This window comes from Lissotriton helveticus, chromosome 2_1 (assembly GCF_964261635.1).
Source record: "Lissotriton helveticus chromosome 2_1, aLisHel1.1, whole genome shotgun sequence".
Classification (NCBI taxonomy): domain Eukaryota; kingdom Metazoa; phylum Chordata; class Amphibia; order Caudata; family Salamandridae; genus Lissotriton; species Lissotriton helveticus.
In genome coordinates this window covers 878126235-878151736 of record NC_136059.1, presented here as the reverse complement: position 1 = coordinate 878151736, position 25502 = coordinate 878126235, and the positions used below count along the sequence as shown (strand labels likewise).

The following is a 25502-nucleotide window of genomic DNA, read 5'->3' as shown; positions in this document are numbered from 1 at the left end:
TATATAGCAATTTGCATTGAAGAATGAGTGGATATATATAAATACATATTTGGGTGGAGGATTTAGTAGCAGTGTAATTGACTGTTTACTTGACCAATTTATAATGTCTCACTAAATATAGTGGATAGTGACTAAACTGTGTGAATATCTGTATCACTTTGTCAGTTGTTGTGTAAACTAATTCTACAGTTGGTTACTAGCTATGTGAAAGTCTATATTAGTTATTGATTAGTTAACTGAGTATTGTATGGGAGTGTGAAAGTGTGTGTGGTTCGGTGGGGTGTGTGTGACTGTCCAAACATGTGTGAATAGTTGATTCAGTAGATATATGAAGTTAAAACTACATGTTCTAACAGTTTGGGTGAGTGAATCTCTTTATGGGTGTGGTGATGAGCAAATATATTTCTCAATGGTACACTTCCAACAAACTAGAAAAATAAAAGGCGGTGTATGTGCAGTTGTTGTATATAAATAAGTATACATAAGACTCAATGATTGTTTGAGTGACTGTATGGATAACTGTATACTTGTAATAATGATTTTATAATTCACTAAGTATGACTTACTATCTAAATGAATAGAAGAAGTGGTGTTTGTATAAGTGTTTTGCTAAGTAAATATGTAAGTATGATCCATTGTTTGCATAAGTGAGTAGGATGACTTCATATGTGAATAGGATGTGTGCTGTTGTTTAATGTCGATATAGGTGTATAAGTATTTTTGACAGTGTTCTATTGTTCATTGACAGCATGTATGAGTGAATCCATAGGTAAGTGATTAGATATGTGTATACAACTATGAATCACTGAGTGGATTTTTAGATACTTGTATTGCTGTGACAATGGATTCAAATATGATACTCTGTATTTTACAAAGAGTGATGAAAAATTGTAATAGTGTATGAAAAGGTGTATGTGATTGTCACGTGGATGATGTCATCAGTGATGTCATTTGAGATTTCATCAGTGATGTCACTGACCATGTCATGAATTATCTAATATGTGACATCATCAGCAGTGGATTGCGGGTGCGCGAAATATAGTTAGTACAACTAACTATATAGGAGCAATTTCAATGGTTTTGTATGAGTGAAATGTCCAGCTAACTATAACACCCCTAAAACTTATAGTTTTTTTGAGTGAATTTCAAAGGTTTTTTAAAAGCTAATTCCTAACTATATAACGCCTGAAACCTATGGTTTTTTCAGTGAATTTCAAAGGTTTTTTAAATGCTAATTCCTAACTTTATAAGGCCTGAAACCTATGGTTTTTTCAGTGAATTTGCAAGGTTTTTTAAATGCTAATTCCTAACTATATAAGGCCTGAAACCTATGGTTTTTTCAGTGAATTTCAAAGGTTTTTTAAATGCTAATTCCTAACTATATAAGGCCTGAAACCTATGGTTTTTTCAGTGAATTCGCAAGGTTTTTTAAATGCTAATTCCTAACTATATAAGGCCTGAAACCTATGGTTTTTTCAGTGAATTTCAAAGGTTTTTTAAATGCTAATTCCTAACTATATAAGGCCTGAAACCTATGGTTTTTTCAGTGAATTTCAAAGGTTTTTTAAATGCTAATTCAATTAGCGGATACTGTTTAAATATATTAATATCCTAGTGGGACCACCTGAGCAGCCCTAGGGGGTCAGGGTGTTTCTACCCTGCCCCCTTTTTGTGTTCTACACGTTTGTTTTTCTGCTTTCTTGTGCCTCAGTCTACTAAGACCCAAAATGGATGCCAACACTTCCTGGTTAGAAGTGTTGACAGCCAATGAGCATGCAGCTTTCTCGGGAAGGCATGCTGATTGGCTGTCACTGTCTGTCAACACTAGCACAAGATGGATGCCAACACCTCCTGGTTAGAAGTGTTGACAGCCAATGACCTGTGTGTCAACACTCCAAACCAGGAAGTGTTGGCAGCCATCTTGTGCCTTGTTAGAACCAAGGCATTAGAAAGCAGTGAAACAAAGGTGTGAAACTCGCAAAGGGGCCAGAGTAGAAGCGTACCGTGCGCGTACGGTACGCGTACGGTACACGTACGGTAAGCGTACCCCACGACTTAAAAAAAATATATATTTTTTTTTGCATTGGGGGGCCTTGTGGGACCCCCTGAGCAGGCTTAGGGGGTCAGGGTGCTTCTACCCTGCCCCCTTTTTGAGTTCTACACATTTGTTTTTCTGCTTTCCTGTACCTCACTCTACCGAGCCACAAGATGGCTGCCCACAATTTCTGTTTTAGAGTGTTGACAGGCAGTGGCAGCCAATCAGCATGCAGCTCGTGCACGTAGGGGTACGCGCACGTACGCGTACGGTACGCGTACCGGTAAGCTTAGGGGTAAGCTTAGGGTGAGCTGCTATAGATTTATATGTGTTTTTGAAGTTAATTTTCATAAAAACCACTGGAGCAATTTTCACCAAACATAGCAAAGGCACATCTGCGTACCAGTCCCTACAATTTTGCCAAGTTTGGCGTAATTCCGTTCAGCGGTTCGGGCTGTAGACTTGTCAGACCGTCCTATGGAAATTAACATGGGGAAAACACGTTTTGAGACCCCCCTTTTTTCTCGGCCCCCACTTCATGAATCCCCCCGAAACTTTCAGGGAAGGAGCGCAGCAGGGCTGGCCAAAATTCTGGAAAATTACACACAAATTCCTCAACCGGCGCCAAAGTTATTCCCAATAGAATGTTGCGGATTTCCTATGGTAGCCAATCCTAACTATATATACCTACTGGCTATCGCCAGTAGGTAATATATATATGTGTGTGTGTGTGTGTGTGTTTGTGTCAATGAGATGAAAGGTTTTGAGACAGACTAAGAAAAATGCATTATTGTAAACCATGCTAGGTTGGGGTCACAATGGTACCACTAGTTTGCTTGGTGTTACAGAGGCATAATATGGTAGAATTTGAGGTTGGTAGGTTTTTAGGTTTTGCATCTAAGCAGATACATGTTTCAGCGTATAACAATAATCTCATGTTTTCAAAAGTCTCAATCATCTTCTTTCTACTGATTATTTATAGATACTGATGAGTGTTCCATTGGTGAGCCGTGTGGAAATGGCACGTGCACAAATGTCATTGGTGCATTTGAATGTAACTGCTATGAAGGCTTCGAACCAGGTCCAATGATGAACTGTGAAGGTATGGTATAGTTTGGCGTCCACTCTTATTTCCTTCTCCATTTGCTTTATCCACATTTCACGTTACTGTGATTCAGACAGAGCATTATTTATGCACAGTCCATGTGCAATTTCCATTCAGCAAAACTAATCAGACTGGGTGTAAAATGGTAAAATCATGTGTTTCGCAATTACTTGTGTTTTTCTATATATCTAGTTTTAATGAATCAGGAATTATCATATCTCTTTTTGCATCTAGTCTTTCTTAATGACATCCTTCAATTTATTTTGAATTCTGAAGAGAAGAGACAGATTTAGGCTGAATTATATAAGCCCTAATATTGTGCTCCCCACCGTGTCCCCTCTGCATTGCAAAGTTATTCAGAAAGGAGAGGGCTGCTCTGGATATTCTAACTGGTTATTTTTACTAGCCAAGCAGCCAATAAGGTTTATCTAACCACATCTATGCTTGACAAAACGGCAGATAATTAACGGTTAAAATAACCTATTTCCTCGACCAATCCGATTAGCCCACCCCTTCTACCAATCTAAATTGATCTCTTAGTACCAAACATATTGATGGGCTGTTTTGGCAGCCTATCAGAATACCTGAGGCAGTCATCTTCATTGCAGGCAACTTGATGGTTCTTTTATCTGTTCTTTTTTTTACCGAAGGGCAGATTCCTGCTTGAACAATTATTTCCTCAGCCATATAATATATTTATAAATTCATTTTACCACCTTTTAATATTAGTAATTATAGTTTTGCTTTAAACCTCAGTGATTAATTGATTTATTAACTCCACCCTCACAAAAAGCAGAGGCAATCCTGGTGTCAGTCATTGTTTACCTGCACACAGCTTCTGAACTCAACAGTGCCAGTTCCCTGATTCTGTTGGGTTTATGGGTAACATTTGGTACTGTTGATTATGGATTTTTCTAGTGATGCTGTCAAAGGGTCTCTCTGCCCTCTTTCTTCCACAGTTACGAAGTCTTACAGGACTCTGCCTATTGCCACACCTATGTACTTTTCCTCATCCAGTCACATGGCCTCCAGTACCGTGGCAATGAGCAGAATCTTTTCCATTCAGAAATAATGGATTGTCTGACATAAAATGGATTGGCTGTATCAACTTTCACAGGTGCACTCCCGGACAAATATAATGCCACCTATTTGGTACTCTTTTCATTTCTAACAGATATTCTTCAGATAGTTCCACAAGTAGATCCCCTAGATTTACAAACACTAATCCTCTACTTGGGACGCTAAGGCCCTATGCCTAACATATCAAAACATCTTTGCTCAAGCCCTAGTATTGTTCAAGAAGTCTTTAAAACTTCACTGTCTGATAGGAACATTACATTCCTCTGCAACCACTCGTTAAAACCAGATGGGGAGCTGTTGTTTTCAGCCTTAGACCCTATACTTTTGAGTTCCCTGTCAGCTTAACAGAGAAACACCTACAATATATTTCCTTAGTTCCTGAAAACATGGCTGCTTAGTAATGATTTTTCTTTTAATCAGGCAGTGTAACTAGTATCTTCTTCCCACCCATAGAAATCACATGGGTGCTCATTGAAAATCAAAATAAAGAAATGTAACCTCTAGTTTTACAGCATCAGAGTTGTATTTCCCTAATACAGTGTTTAAATGTATTCTGTACCTTGTACGGTGGTGACTTCTTTAGTTGTTGTAACCACTTCCTTCCTGTAAGTGTTTTATCGTTTACCATCTCAACATTAGTTGCAATAGGCAGCTTTGACCCCTTATAGTGTCCCACCAGCAGGCAGATTCATATGCAATGGCTTATTTAAGTTTTACTAGAGCCAAAATCAATCTGTAGCAGAGTTCTACACACATTCCTTAGTGTGCCCTGACATGGACAATTTTGCTGCTCTCTGCCAGATCAATCTAAAGGCATTTGCATGTGTACCCATTCTTTAACATTTAACTAGGAACACAATAGTTACTTTTGTTTTAGAAGTAGCCTCAAATAACCATGTTTAGTAAGCCTTACTTTTTTTCCTTTTACATAGACTGTGCAGTTAATTGTTTATCTGGTTTTCAGCATGCCTGACACATGTACCAGATGTGTTAAACAGGGATATGGATGTTTTTGTGTAAGCGAGATGGATAAAGTGTGTATTGCACAATATTATTTGAGCCATGCATCTGCTTTGTATCCACTTTATCCAGATAGCATCCTTTTAGTATATCTTGCAGCTATTTGTTATAATGCAGGTAATATTTTCTATGCTGACTCTGCAGAGAAAAATACCATTTATAGGAGGAGAAACGTCCTGCCTGTCGTGTTCACACAAGGCAATTTAGATCTATTAGTCTTTGTTTCCTTGGTGATCCACTATATTTGACTAGCCTCTTTTTGCTACCTCCATGGCCTTTAACTCAACAAAAAATTAACCTTTCTTTGGGTATCCCTTTTTGTCCATTAAAACTCTGATCTATTTCATAAGCTCCTATTCTGAACTCCATGTAAGACCAACAAGCTCTATGAACCTTCCAACACTTTAGAATCTATAGTTTGGGAAACAGCTGTCTCCAACTATTTACAAGTACCTGTGTCCCGTAAAGATAGATCATCCACTATTAAGCTTGAATCCTGCACCCATCAGGGACATTTCCTCATGTGTTACTGCATCGTCTGTGTAACCACCAACCAAACACTTTATGAGAATGGTTTTCTCCCAGTAGTCCTTGCAAAAGTGTAGTGGTTATCCAGGAATGGATGTGCTAATTTCTGGAGCTGGTCTATTAAAATTTCCCACCCTAACTGCAGAGTCAATCGAGTTACAGGTAGTGGTTGCCTGATGAAGTAGCCAACTCCTTGCATGTAGTGAGAAGAGCAATTCATTAGGCATCCACCTACTCTGATCAGAGGCATGGTATGATAATAACAGCCCAAAGATTAAATTAATCTGAATTTTTTAGAAGAAGTTTAATCAAGTTCCTCAAATAGTTGCTGCTTGCTTGAAGAGCTGATCAGCAAACAGAGATGGGATGTGGCTTGGTGCTCGGACAATTCTAGTTTGTGATATTGCCACTTCGAGCAGCAGGCTGGCATTTTAGCAACATGAATATTTTTTTGTTTTGTTGCCAGGCTCCTAAGTCATGAATTGGGCATAAGCCGAGATCTTGTTCCAGGGTTTCTTGGAGGCTGAGGAAAAACCTTTCAAGAAATAGACTAAAAACCTTCATGTAAAACCTAGTGCTAAATTGGGCACTAAAAGTGCATAGTGGAATTACCTGTAGTGCTACCTTGGCACTGTTAATTAACTCCTAGTTTAGTATTGTGGACAAAAAGTGGGAAATAATGTGCACTACCAGAATGTGTGCCCATTTTGGTTTGGCATATTCTTTGCTTTGTTGTGACACCAGCTGAGAGCTGGTGGTAAAAAAAATGCGGAATGGTAGCAAGGTCTGCTCTTCGATTGAAATTGGCACTAGTAAAAAACACATGCATAATTACTGTACACTCATTTAACTACTACCACTAGTGTCTAAATAAGGACCTAGATGCAGACCTAGGGGACCATTGGGATGGCGGACGGACAAAGTCCGTCCGCCATCCTGTCGGGGGCAGGTACCGGCCGCCACAAGGGCGGAGGAACCGTGCACCACAGTGGCGGGTGCATCCCGCATTTTTAACTTTGCAGCGGACGGTGCTTAAAGCACCGGCCGCCGCAATGTGAAAAATGCTTGTTCTGCGTTTCACAGCACAACATGACAGGCACCGCGCGGTGCCTGCCATGTTGTGATGTGAAACGCAGGGGGGTACCATAGGTACCCCCCATGTGCACCCCCCACCTCCCCTTCACCCTGGGGGCCCGCAACGGGCCCCCAAAGCAGGAACCGTATACCTTTTCGTGGCGGTATTGCCTCCACGGAAAGGCATTCCTCCCAGGCCATCCTAATATGACTGGTGGTGTCTGATAGACACCACCACCATATCAGGCGGACGGTCTTCCCCTCCGCCACGGTCCTCCCCGCCATTGTAATATGGCGGGGGAAGAAAGGTGGTGGACGGGCAAGGATGGCGGACGGATCGCCACCGCCTGCATGGCGGTGGCGATCTGTCCGCCATCCTAATGGACCCCCTAGTTCGAAGAAATACTTAACAATTCAGAATGCAAACCGTAGGCCACAAAAATGATCAAAACACACAATAAATGCATCACGGAGGACCAATCACATTGGTTTGGACACAAACCCACGTGGCCTGAAAGTTTTTGTGTTAAGGACAATAACCCTCATCAACCCTTAGGTGGGATACTTCATCATAAGGTTCCTTCTCACACTCCTACCCAAAGGTTGGGGGTGTGGGCTGCAAATTTCACTCGGGAGGAGCTTTTTCTGATGATTTACAAACTCTACCAGGTGTAGATTAGAACAGTAGAGTGTGGTGTGAACAGTGTGAAGATTAAAAATGGTATGCAGACAAAATATCGATATTTAAATATCGATATACAATTATATCGAAGTTTAAATATCGATGGGACAAAATATAGAAGGTAAGTAATATCGATAAATTAAATATCGATATTAGTAATATCGAAGTATTAAATATCGATGTCAGTAATATCGATGTTAATAATTTCGATGTTATTAATATCGATTTTTAAATTATTTTTGTGTATATTATTATGTATTTATTATGTATTTAATTTATTTTTATGTAATTTAATTAAATGTTGTATTTTAGTACTGTAGCGGGTTGTGGGTTTATAGGGGAATAGGGTGGGAAGTAATTTAATTATTAATTATTAATTAGTAGGAATTATAAATTCATATTTATTAATTGGTAATTATTTTTAATTAATTGGTAATTAAATTGAATTAATTAATTAATTGATAAATATGTTCTGTAGCGGGTTGTGGGTTTATAGGGGAATAGGGTGGGAAGTAATTTAATTATGTTACATTAATTATTAATTAGTAGGAATTATAAATTAATATTTATTAATTGGTAATTATTTTTAATTAATTGGTAATTAATTTTAATTAATTGATTAATTGATAAATATGTTCTGTAGTGGGTTGTGGGTTTATAGGGGAATAGGGTGGGAAGTAATTTAATTATGTTACATTATTATGAATTATTAGGAATTATAAATTAATATTTATTAATTGGTAATTATTTTTAAATAATTGCTAAATATTTTTAATTAATTGATTAATTGATAATTATGTTTTGTAGTGGGTTGTGGGTTTATAGGGGAATAGGGTGGGAAGAAATTTAAATGTAATTAAGTAATAATGTTCTTTAATTAATAGTTTGGTTAATTATCAAATTGTAAATTAATTATTAATTGTTAATTAAATATTATGAAATGGTATTTTTAATAATTTTTTTAATTACATATATTTTGTTGACATGTTTTTAATAATTATGTATTGGTATTTGTAAATGGTTTATATTTATTTACTAGTTAATATTTTTATTATTTAAAATAAAACATTTATTTATAAGTATGTTATTTTCACCCCTACGCTATCCAACATTTTCCCTAATGTTGCACTCTCTGGAGTGGGAATAGTAATTTTTACCCCTACGCTATCCAACACTTTCCCTACTGTTGTGCTCTCTGGAGTTGGAATAGTAATTGTTACCCCTACGCTATCCAACTCTTTCCCTACTGTTGCACTCTCTGGAGTTGGAATAGTAATTGTTACCCCTACGCTATCCAACACTTTCCCTACTGTTGCACTCTCTGGAGTGGGAATAGTAATTTTTACCTCTACGCTATCCAACACTTTCCCTACTGTTGCGTTCTCTGGAGTTGGAATAGTAATTTTTACCCCTACGCTATCCAACACTTTCCCTACTGTTGCACTATCTGGAGTGGGAATAGTAATTTTTACCCCTACTCTATCCAACACTTTCCCTACTGTTGCGCTCTCTGGAGTGGGAATAGTAATTTTTATCTCTACGCTATCCAACACTTTCCCTACTTTTGCGTTCTCTGGAGTGGGAATAGTAATTTTTACCTCTACGCTATCCAACACTTTCCCTACTGTTGCACTCTCTGGAGTGGAAATAGTCATTTTAACCCTCCCACTAGCCAACACTTTCCCTACTGTTGCTCTCTCTGGAGTGGGAATAGTAATTTTTACCTCTACGCTATCCAACACGTTCCCTACTGTTGCACTCTTTGGAGTGGGAATAGTAAATTTTACCCCTACGCTATCCAACTTTTTCCCTACTGTTGCACCCTCTGGAGAGGGAATAGTAATTTTTACCCCTACGCTATCCAACGCTTTCCCTACTGTTGCACTCACTGGAGTGGGAATAGTAATTTTTACCCCTACGCTATCCAACTCTTTCCCTACTGTTGCACTCACTGGAGTGGGAATAGTAATTTTAACCCCTACGCTATCCAACGCTTTCCCTACTGTTGCACTGTCTGGAGTGGGAATAGTAATTTTTACCTCTACGCTATCCAACACTTTCCCTACTGTTGCGTTCTTTGGAGTTGGAATAGTAATTTTTACCCCTACGCTATTCAACACTTTCCCTACTGTTGCTCTCTTTGGAGTGGGAATAGTAATTTTTACCCGTACGCTATCCAAAATGTACTTAATTTTTTTAATTAGTTTTACATTATTAATAATTGTTATTTATATCATTAATTTATGTATATAAATTTATTTGTAATTTATTATATTTTAATTTATTTATAAGTTATTAAAATAAATATTTTAGAGTTAAAATTAATTAAGTATATACTATGTATTATATTTTTATTATTATTCGTTTTTATTACATCGTTTATTAATTTTAAATATTATAATATATTTTTAACTATGTTTATTATATTTATAAGTATTATTTTGCTAATATTACATTTTATTTACATTAAAAAAAAATATATATTTCCTAAAAAACAATATTTTTGACATCGATATATTATTTTCGATATTTTTGTACTTACCTTTTTAGAGATAGGATCCCGATATTATTGTCCTCGATATTTTTGTTGCGATATTTCTGTACCTCGATATTTTTGTGGTCGATATTATGTCATAGATTCATTAAAAATACCTCTTGGTGGAGTACAAAATACTTTATTAAGTCACCCCAATGATTATATTAAAACTTATTATGGTGATATGACTTCCACCCAGTCGTAATACTCAGGTCAACATATTTCTGACATTCTCATTCCATAATAAGAGGTGTGTGGCATTCATCAGAAACAAGAATGTTGGATATCACTCAACAGAAAAGATAAAAACAATAATATTATGAAAAAGATCACACAACTACTAGAGAATGTCAAATACAAATATGTTCACCACTGTTTTAACCTGCAAAAGTCTGGTTTTCAGACCTCAACTCGAAGTGCCACAGACAGTGTGCTTACAGGGCCGGACAGGTCTGCTGTACTGATGAAAGAATCTACCCAGTACAAGGAGACCAAAGACAAAATTATCCCTAAGTCTAAGTCACCCAGTAAAACATCTTATTGAGCAGAGGAGGGAATGTCAAGCCAAGGACTTTCTGCACTTCTGAAAAACTGGGCAAGATTTTCTGCTGATCTAAGAAAATTGCTTTCCTCTTCATCATTCTACATTTCAATTTACTCAGGCTGATTATGGGGAGCAATAGCATAACATATTCATGGTTGTCTACATTTATTCAGAATCCCTTTACAGTACACCCAGCCCCTGTTTTAAAGAGCTTTGCTCCTGAGAACTGCAAAGTCCCAAGACACTATTTACCCGCAATTCCAATCTCTGCCATGTATTGGTTAGCTCCATTTCAAAACCCAGCTCAGTCCCAGTTCCATTTCTCAATTAAGAGTTCCTAATGGATGCAAATGTATTTTAGAGTTCTATAAGCATTCATCTTCATCTTGTCTCAATCACTTAGGAACAGTGTTCTCAATGTACACTGTAAGGTGATGGAGGTAGTGTATCACACATTTGTTCAGAAAGTGGGAGTTCCAAGGAGTCAAGTTTCCTTGACAACTGACCACAGTCAACAAGATAGGTCGCCTTAGGTGGTTATTTACTATTAGCTACTGAAGATTTCAACAATGTGCCCTGTGACTGATAACATTGTCCTGGCTTGATTTGATAATGATATATATTTAATTCATATTTGCCTCAACACTTTACCTTCTTTCTAATGGCAGACTGAATACGATGGGCCCGATTCACAGAATGAACTTAAGACTCAATCCTAAACTTACTACTATTTTGGTATTCACAGAATGCACTTACTACTTTTGGCATTCACAGAATGAACTTACTACTTTTGGTATTCACAGAAGTTAGGATTTTGTCTTAAGTCTGTCTTAAGTCTGTCTTAAGTCTGTCTTAAGTTTGTCTTAAGACAAACTTAAGACAAAATCCTAACTTCTGCGAATACCAAAAGTAGTAAGTTCATTCTGTGAATGCCAAAAGTAGTAAGTGCATTCTGTGAATACCAAAATAGTAGTAAGTTTAAGATTGAGTCTTAAGTTCATTCTGTGAATCGGGCCCTTTGTTATCAGCACAATACCTGCCTATGTATATTACTAGCCCAATAATTACTGTTTAACCACCAGACACTTTGGGGCTCATTGTGATATTGAGCGGAAAGCCTCCTACCGACAGTCAGAATCTTCGGGCCGACCCTGCCGGATTACAGCACGACCGCCTCATTATGATATTTGTGATCGGACCGTAAACCGCCAGGTCAGTGCGACTTGGTTCCGACCGACTTGCGGAGTATTCCTATCATTCGGAACTACACCGTAACACCCAATGGACAGCGTTTCCGCCGTAGAGATTACGATGTTGGTTTCCAACAGCCTTTCCGAGCTGGCCTTTCTAACATGGAAAGGCTGTCGGAAAGTGATATTGGGGTCCCCTGGTAGGGTCCCCTAACACCCGCAGCCTATGGTTGGTGGCCAAGGGGGTACCTAGGGTACCCCTCCTGTAAAACCGTGCAGTTTGTTGCAGGCAACATGGGGTGTCTGTCACAGGGTGCAGGGTTTTCCACACACACCCCATTTCTCCATAGGAGTGTCTTTTGCGTCCGGTTCTTTGGATTAGCAAAAGCTCCCATAGGAAACAATAGGAATCTCGTACAGTGTTTGGTCGCATCGTAATCCGGTGGTCGGAACCTGCTGACGGCAAGTCGGTCTGTTCCGAGTCGGTGTCAGGCGGAGGCTTTCCGCCCGACCTTGTAATGATCCTCTTTGCGTGGGTATTTTCTTGCACTGATAGCTATTTAGCATCTATTGTAGAACATGGTTTTACCATTCAGTAGTGTTCCTTCAATAAGGTTCCTGACGTTCAATACATATTCTTTTATAAGAGGTTTATCTCTCTCCTTACAACACAACATTGTTAGAAGTGATGGTTATCTGAATCTGGGAGATGTTTTTCAGACAGCGTGGACTTTTCATCATGACTAGCAATGGGATGGTTTAGGGTAGCTTTATGAGAGAAACAGCCACAGCTTCTTCCAAGCTCAGTTCCTATTCACTGCTTCTCTCTCAGGCCATTCTGTTTCTCTGGACTCTCAGCTCTCAACTGACACCACCATTTAGAGCTGCTCCTTCCAGTCTTCATGCTCAGTTCCTAATCACTGCCTCTTTATCAGCTCATTCTATTTCTCTGAACTCTCAACTTACACAACCCTGTAAACCTTTTCTATTAGGCTTTAAACATCCTACTTCATGGATGCTATCACCAATTACCCTTTTCACATTATTCCTGGAAGATTCTGTCCTGAGCTTACAGCAAGCACTCAGACAACATTGCAATAAAATGTTTACAATGAAGCACACAATACCTGAGCAAATATATAGGAAATATTCAGACTAATAAAACCAATTCACATACAAAATATCCCTTTTGACAAATATTTATTTTGCATAAGCATTCTAAGGCTAGTGCCTCAATCAATCAATCATTCAGGGATTTATAAAGCACACTACTCACCTACAAGGGTCTCAAGGCACTGGCGGGAGAGGGTTCAGGCAGCTCCGATATCATCCGAAGAGCCAGGTCTTGAGGTCTTTTCCGAAGGTTTGCAGTGTATGGCTTCATCTGAGGCTGAGAGGGAGTTCATTCCAGGTCTTGGCTGCTATGTAGGAGAAAGATCTGCCTCCTGTTCTGGCTCTGTGGATGCCTCCTATGTGCTGTAGCACTCACAGAACCGCATTCGATGTTGAAGGGGATTCTGTCTGCAGCATAGGCTAATGCAGCTATTTCCTTATCTCCTTAATGTGGTATTGGTTTTTGGAGTCCATTGACTATCTGGTCATTGAAGGGCAGTATAGTAGAATGACTGCAGTAGAGAATGCTGCTACAGTCATAGTTGGAGATAATGAGATTGCTCTTCTCAGTGGGATACACTTTAAAAGAAAATTGAAGTACAGTCTCTTTCAATATGAGCAATAGGCCTAAGAGAGTAAATAATTTGATATTTTGGAATCCATTTCATTTTGCTGGATACCACTACAGGTTCTTCGACCCTCTTCGCTGAAAAACATAGGTTCTGGTTTTTCTGATAGCAATGGTCATTGTGTGTTTTGCATGGAAATAAAAACACTCATTCTTGGATCTGTCTTCATCAGTCAGGCAGGTGCTAGAGTATAACTTCTTCTGTTGTGATCAAAATAAATATTTTTTATCATCACTCTTGAACTGGTCAATTACTGAAAGTTCCTTCAATAGGAAAAGAGAGAGCAAATTAATATATAACAGTGCATAATTTGCATGTGACGGGAGGAAGTGACACAGACAATGGAGACTAGCCTCTTGAGGAAGACCTGGTAGCTCATGATGCCAAATGGTAAAGATAGGAGAAAAAGACCAGCTTCGACAGGAGGTAGGGCAAGGGTATTTTCCAGGGAATCTTAGATTTGCATAACTATTGCTCTCCTAATTACTTTGGAAGCAAGTCATATATTAGGGATGAGCATGAAATTGCTGAGCTCCAAAGGATCAAAAGATGTTTCTTCACAGTCAAACACTATACTTTTCACTCGATGGAAGACTAGGAGTAATCCTTCTGTAAAGGGTTTATTCGTCGAATATGAGGAGGATTTCAGTATCTGTGCTTTATCGAACCAGTCCAGTGAAAGTTGAAAGGGCGAATCAGTAAGGGAATATTTCCTACCATTAAGGTCACCGTTCTAAGGCAGGTTCCTGGTGGGAAAAAATTGTGCCAGAGTATCTTGATTAACTGTGGCTAGGTAAACAATTTCCAATGTATTCAATGTATGTACATTTTTTCCATCATGATATCCCAAAAACCTGGCCTTTGCTCACTCACTTGCGGTTTATTGCTGGCCACACCTGTCCTAAAGGGGCAAATGGTAGATGGTAGACAGGAGATCATTCCTCATTCACCTGTGGCGAAGAACAGCATGTAGCGGTAGACACATCGTAACAGCAAGTGTGGGCCTTGCAAGATTATTTCTGTCAAATATAGGATATCCAGAATTTTACTCCTGGAAGGCATTAAAAAGGGATTTGAATAAATTAGATTAAATTGAAAAGAAGGCCCTTGTCAATCATAGTTGGGTAAGAAAACAAAATCCAGTACTTCCTTTTCTCCACTAGAATGAATTTTTTAAACCTCAAAATTCGGATTTATGTGGGTTTTTGTGTTCAGTGTGGTTGCGTTTCTTTCCAAGTGTCTTCGCATCTGTGATTCTTTCGCTTCTCAAATTTGAGAGCCAGAGTGCACAAAGAGGCAAAATGTGACTGAGGCTTAGCTTTGTGTAAAGGGGCTAATTGAGAGACCAATGGCTATTTTGGGTTAAGGTGTTTATTCATGTATCTAGCCACATTTTGTGTCAGTGTACTGGAAACATGTTAATCCATAAAAAACATGCACATTAACATTTGTAAATTATATAATAAATATTTACATGGAAGATATTTGTCATAGTTACAGGAATGTCACCATGAATTATAATGTAATAACAAGAGCATCTCATAGATGCATTTTGGTTAGACAAAGAGTTTTATTACTGGTAACATTGATTATGTCTTTCCTCTCAACAGATATCAATGAGTGTGCTCAGAACCCCTTGCTTTGCGCATTTCGATGTATTAATACCTATGGTGCTTATGAATGCACATGCCCTGCTGGATATGCACTGAGAGATGACGGAAAAATGTGCAAAGGTAATCTTGTCTTCTTTAGAGTGAGGCATACTTTAACTGTGTTTCTTTGTCATTCTATGTATTTTCCTTTGTGAAAGTCCGCAACTTTGCCTAGAAAACCATGCAATACATGTATTCTTAAGAGATGTACACCTCACAAAAGGTACCAAGCAAAAGAAGTGGCAGGGCATGTGTAACTGAATGAAACCTTTAACATTGTTTCACCACGTGGCATGGCTGAAAAAACTAACCGTATACTTAACCAAACCTAAACTACATTGTCTAACTGTGGAAACTTTCAATTATTGTGTTTTGTAGACCTTGACGAATGCTCAGAGGGGCTTCATGACTGTGATTCAAAGGGAATGCTCTGCAAGAATCTCATAGGTACATTCATGTGCATATGCCCACCTGGAATGACTCGCAGGCCTGATGGAGAGGGATGCATGGGTAAGCTTTAACTACAAAATCCGAATTCAGTGAACCAGGACTCATGAATTATTGAGCTTTTAGGATGTATTCATCCTGTGGGAAGAAAAAGATGACATGTTCAAAAGCTCAGCTCAGCCCATGTTTATGCATGCATGCACAGGTTTCTACCTAGTGTAATTTATACAGGAGTATTGTTATACTTTGAAGTACTTCAGTACATTTGCAGGTGCACATCCCCTGAAGTAGACCTGGCATCCTTTTTCAATTCCTGTGAAAGTTTCAAATGTACTCCAATGCTAGAAGTAATTTAGCATTAGCAAGTCTTCACTATTGTCTTTTGATTTGAGTGCTAGGACACTAAATACCTAGGACTTTGCTCCCTTAGCCAATAGTTCCTCTGAATACTAATAAAACATGGAGAAGAACTATGTGTGACAAATCCTAGTTTGGCTTCAAACTGTAATTCTGACCTATTGGTTTGTGCAGCTAATTTCATTTAGATCTCAAACACATGTGCTTCTGCCCTCTCTCATAGTCCCTTCATTTATCTCTCGTATTCTTGAAACATAGATGAGAATGAGTGCCGCACCAAGCCAGGAATATGCGAGAATGGTCGATGTATCAATGTGATTGGAAGCTACAAATGTGACTGCAATGAAGGATTTCAATCGACCCCTTCGGGCACTGAGTGTCTAGGTAAGGTATTTTCCCATCCATGATTTGCACTCTTTGTTTATTCATTAGGCTGTCAGGTTTGTTTTTGATTCCAATAAGTATGTACTCTTATAATAAGTTGTATAGATGATATCAAATTACCAGAATCGAACCATTTTAGAAAGAACAGTGTTACTTTCAACTGTTAAGCCATCACCGTAACATTTTGATATCCCCCAATACCAAAGTACTCCTGTTTTCAGAGAAACTGTATCAACTTGTTTTAAACATTACCTTCCCGACTTGAAACCTTTTTCTATGAATGAATTTTCATTTACACATCTATGGTTAATAAGGTAAATCTGCATGTGAGTTCCTAGTCACTTACCACAAATTGATTAAACAGCAAAGTGCTGGAGGTGTTTCCACAATATTTCCTGATTCAGAAATTACCATTCAGACTTGAATCCTCTTTAAATAAAAAAAATTGATTAACCCTCCTGTGAGTTCTTGGACATGTACCACAATGTGACTACATGGCAAATTCCTTGAGGCTCGGTCACAATCGAAAGAAGGTTCCTTCCAATAGATCACTGCAGATGCCGGGCATCACTAGGGTAAACCACATGGATAAAGATCTGCGAACTATTGGTTGCAACTCATTCCTGAAAAGATATCACTATAATAAATAATTTGTGCCAAAGAAAACCACAGACATCCGAAATATGGTTTCACATTTGTACTTGATTTTGCCATACTGTGTTAAGTGCTTTAGCATGTGAGTGGGCTTTCTAATGTGTGACTGTTGGACTGTGCAAGGTGTTTGCTGTGCTGTCAGGGAAAATTGCTTTGCTAACAAAACCATAAACTATGGTACTGTGTTATACACATAAGCATAATGGAAATTCTTTGTGATGGGTTGTGCTGTCTCTGTTAATGATGTAATACAATAGATTGTACATTTGTGGGACACCGCCTGACCACCTACAAGGCTATAGTACTGTGTTGTGTCTGGGAGTGCAAGAAATTACTATAAAATGTTTTCTGGTAGCACTGAATATTACATTGTATTGTGGACAACAGGAGTACATGACATTAAAAAGTGAATTACATTTCAGCTGCTGCATTATATGCATTGAATGCATTTCAGCCTATTACATTATAAAGTATCACCAAGGGATGCATTACATTATTATATTAAAGTTTTACCTAGTTGGCTCATTACTATCCGTTTCAAACATGGAAGAAGCCAGCGGACATGGTGTTGAGAGCTCCTGGCGGCTAAATTCCAGCGCAGAATCTGCACTGTGCAGTTTTCATCTGTTGCAGCCTATAACTGCAATGGAACCAGTGCACTACACAGACTAGCCCTTGGATAAACATGGTGATTGACTCTATGAATGTGGAAACGGTACTAAACCTTGGCAAAATTTGCTGTATTTTGAAAACGTCTAGAACTGTACTACCAGCAGAGAAGCACCGATCATGCATATGCAAGATAAAGCCTGCACCATTACTGCCCCTGTCATACATGGTCTGTGTGTATAATGAGAATTTACAGATCTGCTTCTGCATTACTATATGCACAATGTGAATGAATGAATAAATACTGCAGTGCTGCGGTTGTTTGTGAAGCCTCGCCAAATCACTGTACCGAAGAAAGTTGGCATGTTAGTAACTTTTTTTCTAATATTGCCTCCATCTTGCCCTCTGTCTTCGTGATTTTTATTTCTTAATACATATTTTAAGGTAAAGGCTAACTGGCCAACAGTTCCACTTGAAAAATGTACTGCATTTATTAACAATGTTGGAAATAAGCATTATCACACGAATTTTTTCTAGAGGTCACAATTTCTTCTCTTTATATACGAGTGGTATATAAATAGAGCAAGCATTCTGATCACAGTAGTAATGATAACTTTTAAATGTGAAGCCTATCACATTAGTGGAAGTGCTATTTCAGATTCAAATCCACATGCACTCACTCTCCTAATCCTGTTTTCTTCCCACAGACAACCGCCAAGCCTTTTGCTTTTCGGAGGTGCTGCAGGCAATGTGTCAGATGGCTTCCAGTAGCCGTAACCTTGTCACCAAGTCAGAGTGTTGCTGTGATGGTGGGCGAGGCTGGGGTAACCAGTGTGAGATTTGCCCACTCCCTGGAACTGTTCAGTACAAGAAGATCTGCCCACACGGCCCAGGCTACAACACAGATGGAAAAGGTGTGGACTAGTGATTGTTGATTGAAGAGCAGCCATATATACAATATTTACCTTTAGTCAAAGAAGGTTTTAAGTCTAGCTGTAATGTTTGTGTCGCACCTATTAGTAGCTTTTTGCCATGCATAATGCTGGAAAGGTACAAGCACCAGTGTGTCTCATAATTTGCTGTAAAATGCTTGCTTTTTAAATGACGTTCACCTTTTTTCTTAAAGACCAGAAAATTGGGCCTAATTCTGTTCTTTTTCAGGGGTGGGCGTAATTCACGAAGTTACATAAAAACTCCATGAGGTTCTACGGAGTTCAGCGAACGGGTGGAATGTCGGCACATCCTACTGCTTGGGCTAATTGTTAGCGCCAGGAGCTAGTTCCATGCAACTCAAACTGCACCATGCAGCTCATCAGAGGAAGCTGCTTCTTTGCTGCCGCTCGAGTAGATTTTCTACTCGAGCAACAACTTTCTCACCGCAGAAGATCGAGACAACACTGTTGAGAAAATCTCACTGAATGCCCTCCCTGTGCCCGAAAAATCGCAATGGGAATGCCAACTTTTACTTGCACTTGTCAATTTACAGTTCACGAGCCACACATGAGAAAAAACTCCAAATTACAGCGGATGGTAGAGTTTGCCCAGAATTCTGCATTACAAGCAGAATGCAAAATGGCAAAAACTTTGCAAACTCCACCAGTGGAGAGGAATTTACTGCCCACCGCTAATTATTTTGGACATCTAAATTAAAGTTGGGGGCACAACACAAATCTGCAAGTGTAATTAACTAGATCTTGATTTATAGAACTGGGATCTAGAGGGGGTTGTAGCCTTAAGGTAGGATGCTTAGTGTGATAGGCATGAAATAGAGGGTGTCAAATGATCAGTGTGGCTTGGAAATTGGAAAATATAGGTGAAATATTCGAGGTTGATAATACAAATGGAAGATTCCTGAAATTCATGGTGTCTAGCAAACGGGTTACTGGTGGTGTTGCTGTCTGGACAAGTGATTCCAGTACATTTAGTGAAGGAATGCTTATGGTAGTGTACTGCTTGTATTGCTTTCCATGAGTGCTGCTGTGAATTTTGGGGAATTTCCTAAAATTCTGAGGGGCCTATTTACAAGCCACTTGTGCTGCAGGAGTGTCACTTTTAACATGGGAAAAAATGATGTACCGCGGTGCAAGGGGGTTGTAAATAAGGCCCAAAGTTCTTAGAGACTCATAGGCAGATGTATGGGATTCTAATATTTGCAGCTTTTTAAACATTACTTTCAGCCTGCAGCTACCGAAAAACCCTTTCTACTTTGTTTGGCTATTTACTTCCAAGTCAATGATTTATCACTAATTGTATGTAAAGTTACCATAGGAGACTAACTTAATGTCTGATATTTCTTTGAAAAAATGTGAGTACCAAAGTCAGAGATCATTTGGATTTTTAGTGTGGAAAATTTGTGACTGCTCTCTTCTCACACCATTCGCAGTATAAAGCTATATGCATGCTTAAAGTAATGACAAGAATGTTAACATTCAATATGACATGTTTCACACGTAGTTGATTGAGCATTTGAGTTAGGACTCATATTTTCTAGCTATCTTCAACTGTTTGTGAACATTTTACGTTTGATTCTAAGATTTCATAAATGTAAAAACCAGTTTAACCCCTCCCATGCTCATGACGAGCTCAGCTCGTCATGAGCCACGGTGGCCGTGTGCTCACCATTGCACCGTGCCCACGCAGGGATAATTCCCCTGCTGTGCTGGGCATTCCATTAGAATGGGCGTGGTCATGACAAGCTCAGCTCATCATGAGCACACAACCACTGTGGCTCATGACGAGCTGAGCTCATCATGAGCACCGGGGCGCTGCGCGAGCCTCCCTCCCACCAGCACAGCGGGGAAATTAGCCCCGCAGTTAAGGGGTTAAATGTAAAAAAAAAATCCATATTATGCACAGGATTTTCTCATGCTGGTAAATGTGCTTTTTCATGGCATCTCACTTAGGCTTCAAATATCAGGTCTTTGTTAATTTATGATCCCTGTACAAGCATCTGGTGCGATTAGGTACACAACTTTAGATTCAGATTTTTCCTCCAAGCAATTAATGCAGCTCAAGCCTGTCAGAGTTTAACAAGGAAAAGGCGTGCTAAATACCAAGGGGTTCACACATAGGTGCGTAAAGTAAACCAGGCAAATGTCGACCGAAGCAAAGTTCTTTAGGTACAATGAAAGTTTTGAATGGTTTTTAAGCTATTTTTTCTGGACTAGTATCAGAATACCAATTTTACCCCGGTTCTAGCATTTTCACCACTTGACAGTCACCGATGCTCGCTCTGTATTAGAGACCTTCCATGATTAACTGTCCGCCTAACTAAATGTTTCTACTTATTTTCTAATTACTGCTCTACCAGGGTATGCCCATCTTTCCTTCACCTGGTGCGTCGTACATTTTACATTCTTTTTGACGCTCTTCCCATGAGCATCCGTTGTTCTTACTTTGAAGGGATGAGCTGTTACCAAGATGTGAAACCAAGTCAGCATCTGCAGCCCGTTCCTCTGTTTATTGCTTTTATTTTTCTTTTTAGTTTTTTAGGTTTTGCCTGGCAAAAGCAGCGCATTTGCTGCACTCGCTATTGCGAGTACCTTTTGTAATCGATTCTGGCGAGGGCTTTCGTACACATCAGGTGATGCTTTCTACAGAGATACTTACTTTTTAGGTCGAGCCTGGGCAGCTCATGCGCAGCTGTGCGAGGCATGCTGTAATGAGGTAGCACCCACTCTCCGCCCACATTTTTATTGGCTTTAGTCATTGTCCACTGTAAGCTTTGGCTGTTCATTGGTCAAAAGGCTTAGTAGTCCCTCCTTAGCCCTGCCTTGTCTCATTTTGTAACCTCCCATGGCGACACCCCCTGTTACGTGTGTTGCTGCTCGGTAGGGTTTAATTACATCCTCCGAGCACTATTTTCTCAAATAGCTTTGTCCTGCCTGCTGCTGCAGGCAGGGACACGCTCTCTCCTAACTCTTTAAAAAAAATTATAGCACTCATTTGCTATGCAAAAGGTCTTGCATTTGCGAGAGTTTAAGCTATTGGCATTGTAAATGACAATGACTTTTATTTATCTGTTTTAAAAACTACACAAAAACTACACATAAATAAAAGGAATTGTAATTTACAATGCCAATAGCTCAAACTCTCATAAATGCGAGACATATTGCATTTGAAATGCTTGTTTGTACGGGGGGGGGTTTCTGCGCCCTCCAGCACTTTTTTTGTTTACAGCGTTTGCCTCCAGTGGCTCCACCTTTCCAAAGCCTGGTTTTTCCCACCTGGACCTGCTGATCGGTGTTATCCTCTGGAGTAGTGCAGGCAGAGAGGTGTTCGGCACAGTCATGCACACGGTTTGAAGTCCACATATGGTCTCCCACAACTGGTGCAAGTCATAATCAGTCAATACAATTAGAATACCTTTTAACTGCTAACCCTCTATGTTGCAGTGGCATCTTTATCCTCCTAGTTCTCTGTCTCTCAATAGATATTTTTTATCAGCAGGTAAGCAACAATGCCCAGCAGGGCTAACATGCAGAATGTATTTCCCTTTAGACTGGAGGCTGTATTCCACAAGTGCCCGGGGCACTTTGGTATTACAGAAGGGGCAGAAGTCACTTGTGCAGTTTCTTGTATAATACTGATAGTGCTGGCACACATGCAGTGCCAGTACTACATTGAGAGGCTATTCCTTCATTTGCATGGGGGTATGGCCTCATGCACATGAGGCAATCTTTTTTCCTTTGCCCCTGCACTACATTATGGACATGGGTGGAAAGGCAAAGATGCGACACAAAAAAGGTGGTGCACTCTCAGTGCACCCCCAGGGCAGTCTCCCGAGGGGGCAAAGGGGGTTCCATGGACCCCCAGATATCCCTCTGATAGCATGTGCAGTCACTCACTACTCCCACCTGCAAGGGGATCTCTGTCCACTCTCTAAAGTACAGGCATGTGCTGCCTGCACAGTGAACAATGGAGCAGCTCAATAAAGCAGCCACTCGGTATTGTACTCAATGCGCTGCCCCTAGGGCAGCTCCGAGATTGCGGCCATCCTAAGGGCAGAACATTCATTGTAATCATGTGTGCTGGTAATCTTTGCACCTGGCGCACCTGCTTAAAGGTGCATCATGGTGCAGCAGTATGCCTTATATATGATACAGGCAAAGGTCTATACATTTTACTTTTAATTGTGAAAATCAGCCATTTGAAAGAAAATAGACAGTGGTAAAAAAAATTGGATTCTTCTAGCTTAGAAAGTAGGAAGAGAATTATTGATCATGTTCATGTTCTGGGGGTTCCGAGGTGCCAGTGAAGAAAGCCTGTGTTTTTGAAAGGAGACTAACATTGCAGAAGTTTTTGAATACCCACCAAGGGAACACTATACAGATGCTTCCCTAATTTGCAATGGATTTCACTAACCTCTGCTCTGATGCTCTCCTAAGACTACTAATTGGTTCAAAAGCATGCCACGTGTGTGAACATAGCATAGACGTGCACACATTATGCACAAGTTACTTGTCATTCTCATATGTTCAATGCTTTGTAAATCAGGTAAAAACTAGGCATCAGTTAGACGTTTGTGCTCATATCTCAGTAATCTACTTTTGCTCGCAAAATATTGAGTATTGTTAAAGGAAAAATCAACAGTTCAAGGGAAATGCATTTGCTTTTCCTGCCACTGCCACTGCCCAACTCGCTTTGCATATATATGTATTTATACAAGTTTGTATGTTGAGAATTTCTACTTGATGGTTGGGCATAAAGTTTCTTCCACCCCTCTAGTTCTATGCTTCCTCACTAAATTAGTCTGTTAGCATTTTTAAATACAAGATGTTATTCAATCGTGTAGATAAGTTTCCGCATATAATGATTAGAGATGTATGCTCGACCACAGCCTCACCTTTTTTAACTGTTCCATGCTTTCTATTCACAGATATTGATGAATGTAAAGTAATGCCAAACTTGTGTCGAAATGGCCAGTGTATTAACACCATGGGCTCCTTCAGATGTTTCTGCAAGTCCGGCTACACCACTGACATAAGTGGGACATCTTGTATTGGTAAGATATATTTTGCAAATCCTTATTACTCTTTTAGCAATACAATCGACTGCTAAAGAAAATAATTGGAAAACATAAGAATTCTATAGTCATGTCCTTATTCAGAAAGTAAGTTATGTGGAAAAGATATTACCTATCACCAGATCAAAAAGATAGTCAAAGAAGGGTCATCTTGCAGAGAGCATGAGAGTCAAATAGGACTACCACTGAAATACAAATTGGTGTTAATGGGGTCTGAATTGTGTCTGCTCATTCAGAATATATGCTTATTCTAGTGGCATGTTTGTTTGTATTACTTTAATGCCTCATTCCAATCACCTTGATAACTCCCTGTATTGACCTTTGGGTAATGTGAGATCATGCACCAGCATACTGAAGATGATCTGAAAGAAAGGACATCTACATTGAATTGAAATCAGTTTGCACACTATAAACACTAGACATCTAAATGCTTAATTTAATCAATAGTTGACATACTTATCACTCTCAAATGACCACCTAATAGCAGGTTATGGAAGATTAATATACAAATTAAATAGTAATATTTTAAGTAGCTTTGCAGTTTTGATAATGTTTCTCATAATTGTTAAGTCCTTTAGTCTTGTACTCCAGATAGCTTGTCCAGATCGGCAAATTGTCCAACAACCTCATCACCAATAGTGAAAAATTGAAATTGGAAAACAGTAATAGTAACAGTCACTCTGAGACAAAGATGTGTGGGGTCTAACTAGAAGAGTATTGATTGCAGTATTTCCAGCAAAATTACCCACAATTTATTTGTCGTACATAAAGAATTATTTAAAGTGATGAGTTAAAGGCTTCTGTTAAACTGCATTGAGAAGAACTACCTCTAGCTGTATTATGTCCAGCGTACCATAACAATGGTATAAAGCAATAAAGGGTAGCTTATGCAGCAGGGATTATCTGTGCATTAACAACAATAATATTAACTACATATCTGAAAAAGTTTAAGTTCTCAAATATCTAACCCAAAGTCTTATAATGAAGAAGAAGCAGAAGACTTCCATAAAAAAGCACATATTCCGGACCTGATATAAAGAAAGTAATCAGCTGAATAAAACTGGCAAAGAAGAGCAAGTGAGCTTAATTAATTATAGGAAAACATTCTCTAGAAGTAAACATAAGTTAAGTTACAGATTTTTGGAAAACGAGTAAACACGTACCTGTTCGTTTTCATCACAGTGGTTGTATTCATTCATTCCTGTAGAAAATTCTTTCTTTAGCCACCTCCATTTTGTGCGACTGATGCTGCTTGGTTTTTAACTGCACGCTCAAGCACTGCTGATCGGTCTCCATTGATTATGTTCTGAACGCAATAATGTGGTAAAATTGTCTATTCCCCAATTGTCATATTTAACTGTTCAGGAAGGTCATAGTGTATACATAATACACCAGTGGCATGAAAGATTAAATGTCACCTGCAGAATGAAGCATCAGCAGCATTTAAACCTCCAGCTCTTAAACTTACAGGCAGGCCTGTCAAAATAAACATTTTTGACAAGCAGGAAACCCCACTTTTATATATTGAGTAAGTCAATCCTAAGTAGGCATTCTAGCCCACAAAGTAGGATGCCTAAAATGTAAAAGTGGAACATGAAACAATTTCATCCAAACAGTTGTATGGCCCAACAATCTTTGGCCTGCTTGGTAATACCCTTTATTTTGTGTGCCACACGGAAAGTATTACTCTCTTGAGGTTAGGGCCAACTATGCCTCTTTGAATGGCCAAGTTAATTTGTAAATGTTAGGTGTACTTACCCAGAATTCAAAATCAAGTGATAAAATGCAAATTAGATTCAATTCAATCTTATATAGTTGCGCAATGTAGCACTTATTGT

General features: G+C 39.1%; 1 protein-coding gene across 1 annotated transcript in view; it reads left to right on the top strand.

Moving 5' to 3' along the window:
* The window catches only part of FBN2 (fibrillin 2), a 1174837-nt gene that overhangs the window by 1096488 nt on the left and 52847 nt on the right, over nucleotides 1-25502 (top strand). Inside the window, exons 53-58 of the mRNA XM_078675609.1 lie at nucleotides 3018-3137; nucleotides 15147-15269; nucleotides 15567-15698; nucleotides 16251-16376; nucleotides 18347-18553; nucleotides 23518-23643. Coding sequence (XP_078531735.1) covers nucleotides 3018-3137; nucleotides 15147-15269; nucleotides 15567-15698; nucleotides 16251-16376; nucleotides 18347-18553; nucleotides 23518-23643 — 834 coding nt within the window. The remainder of the gene's footprint in view (nucleotides 1-3017; nucleotides 3138-15146; nucleotides 15270-15566; nucleotides 15699-16250; nucleotides 16377-18346; nucleotides 18554-23517; nucleotides 23644-25502) is intronic.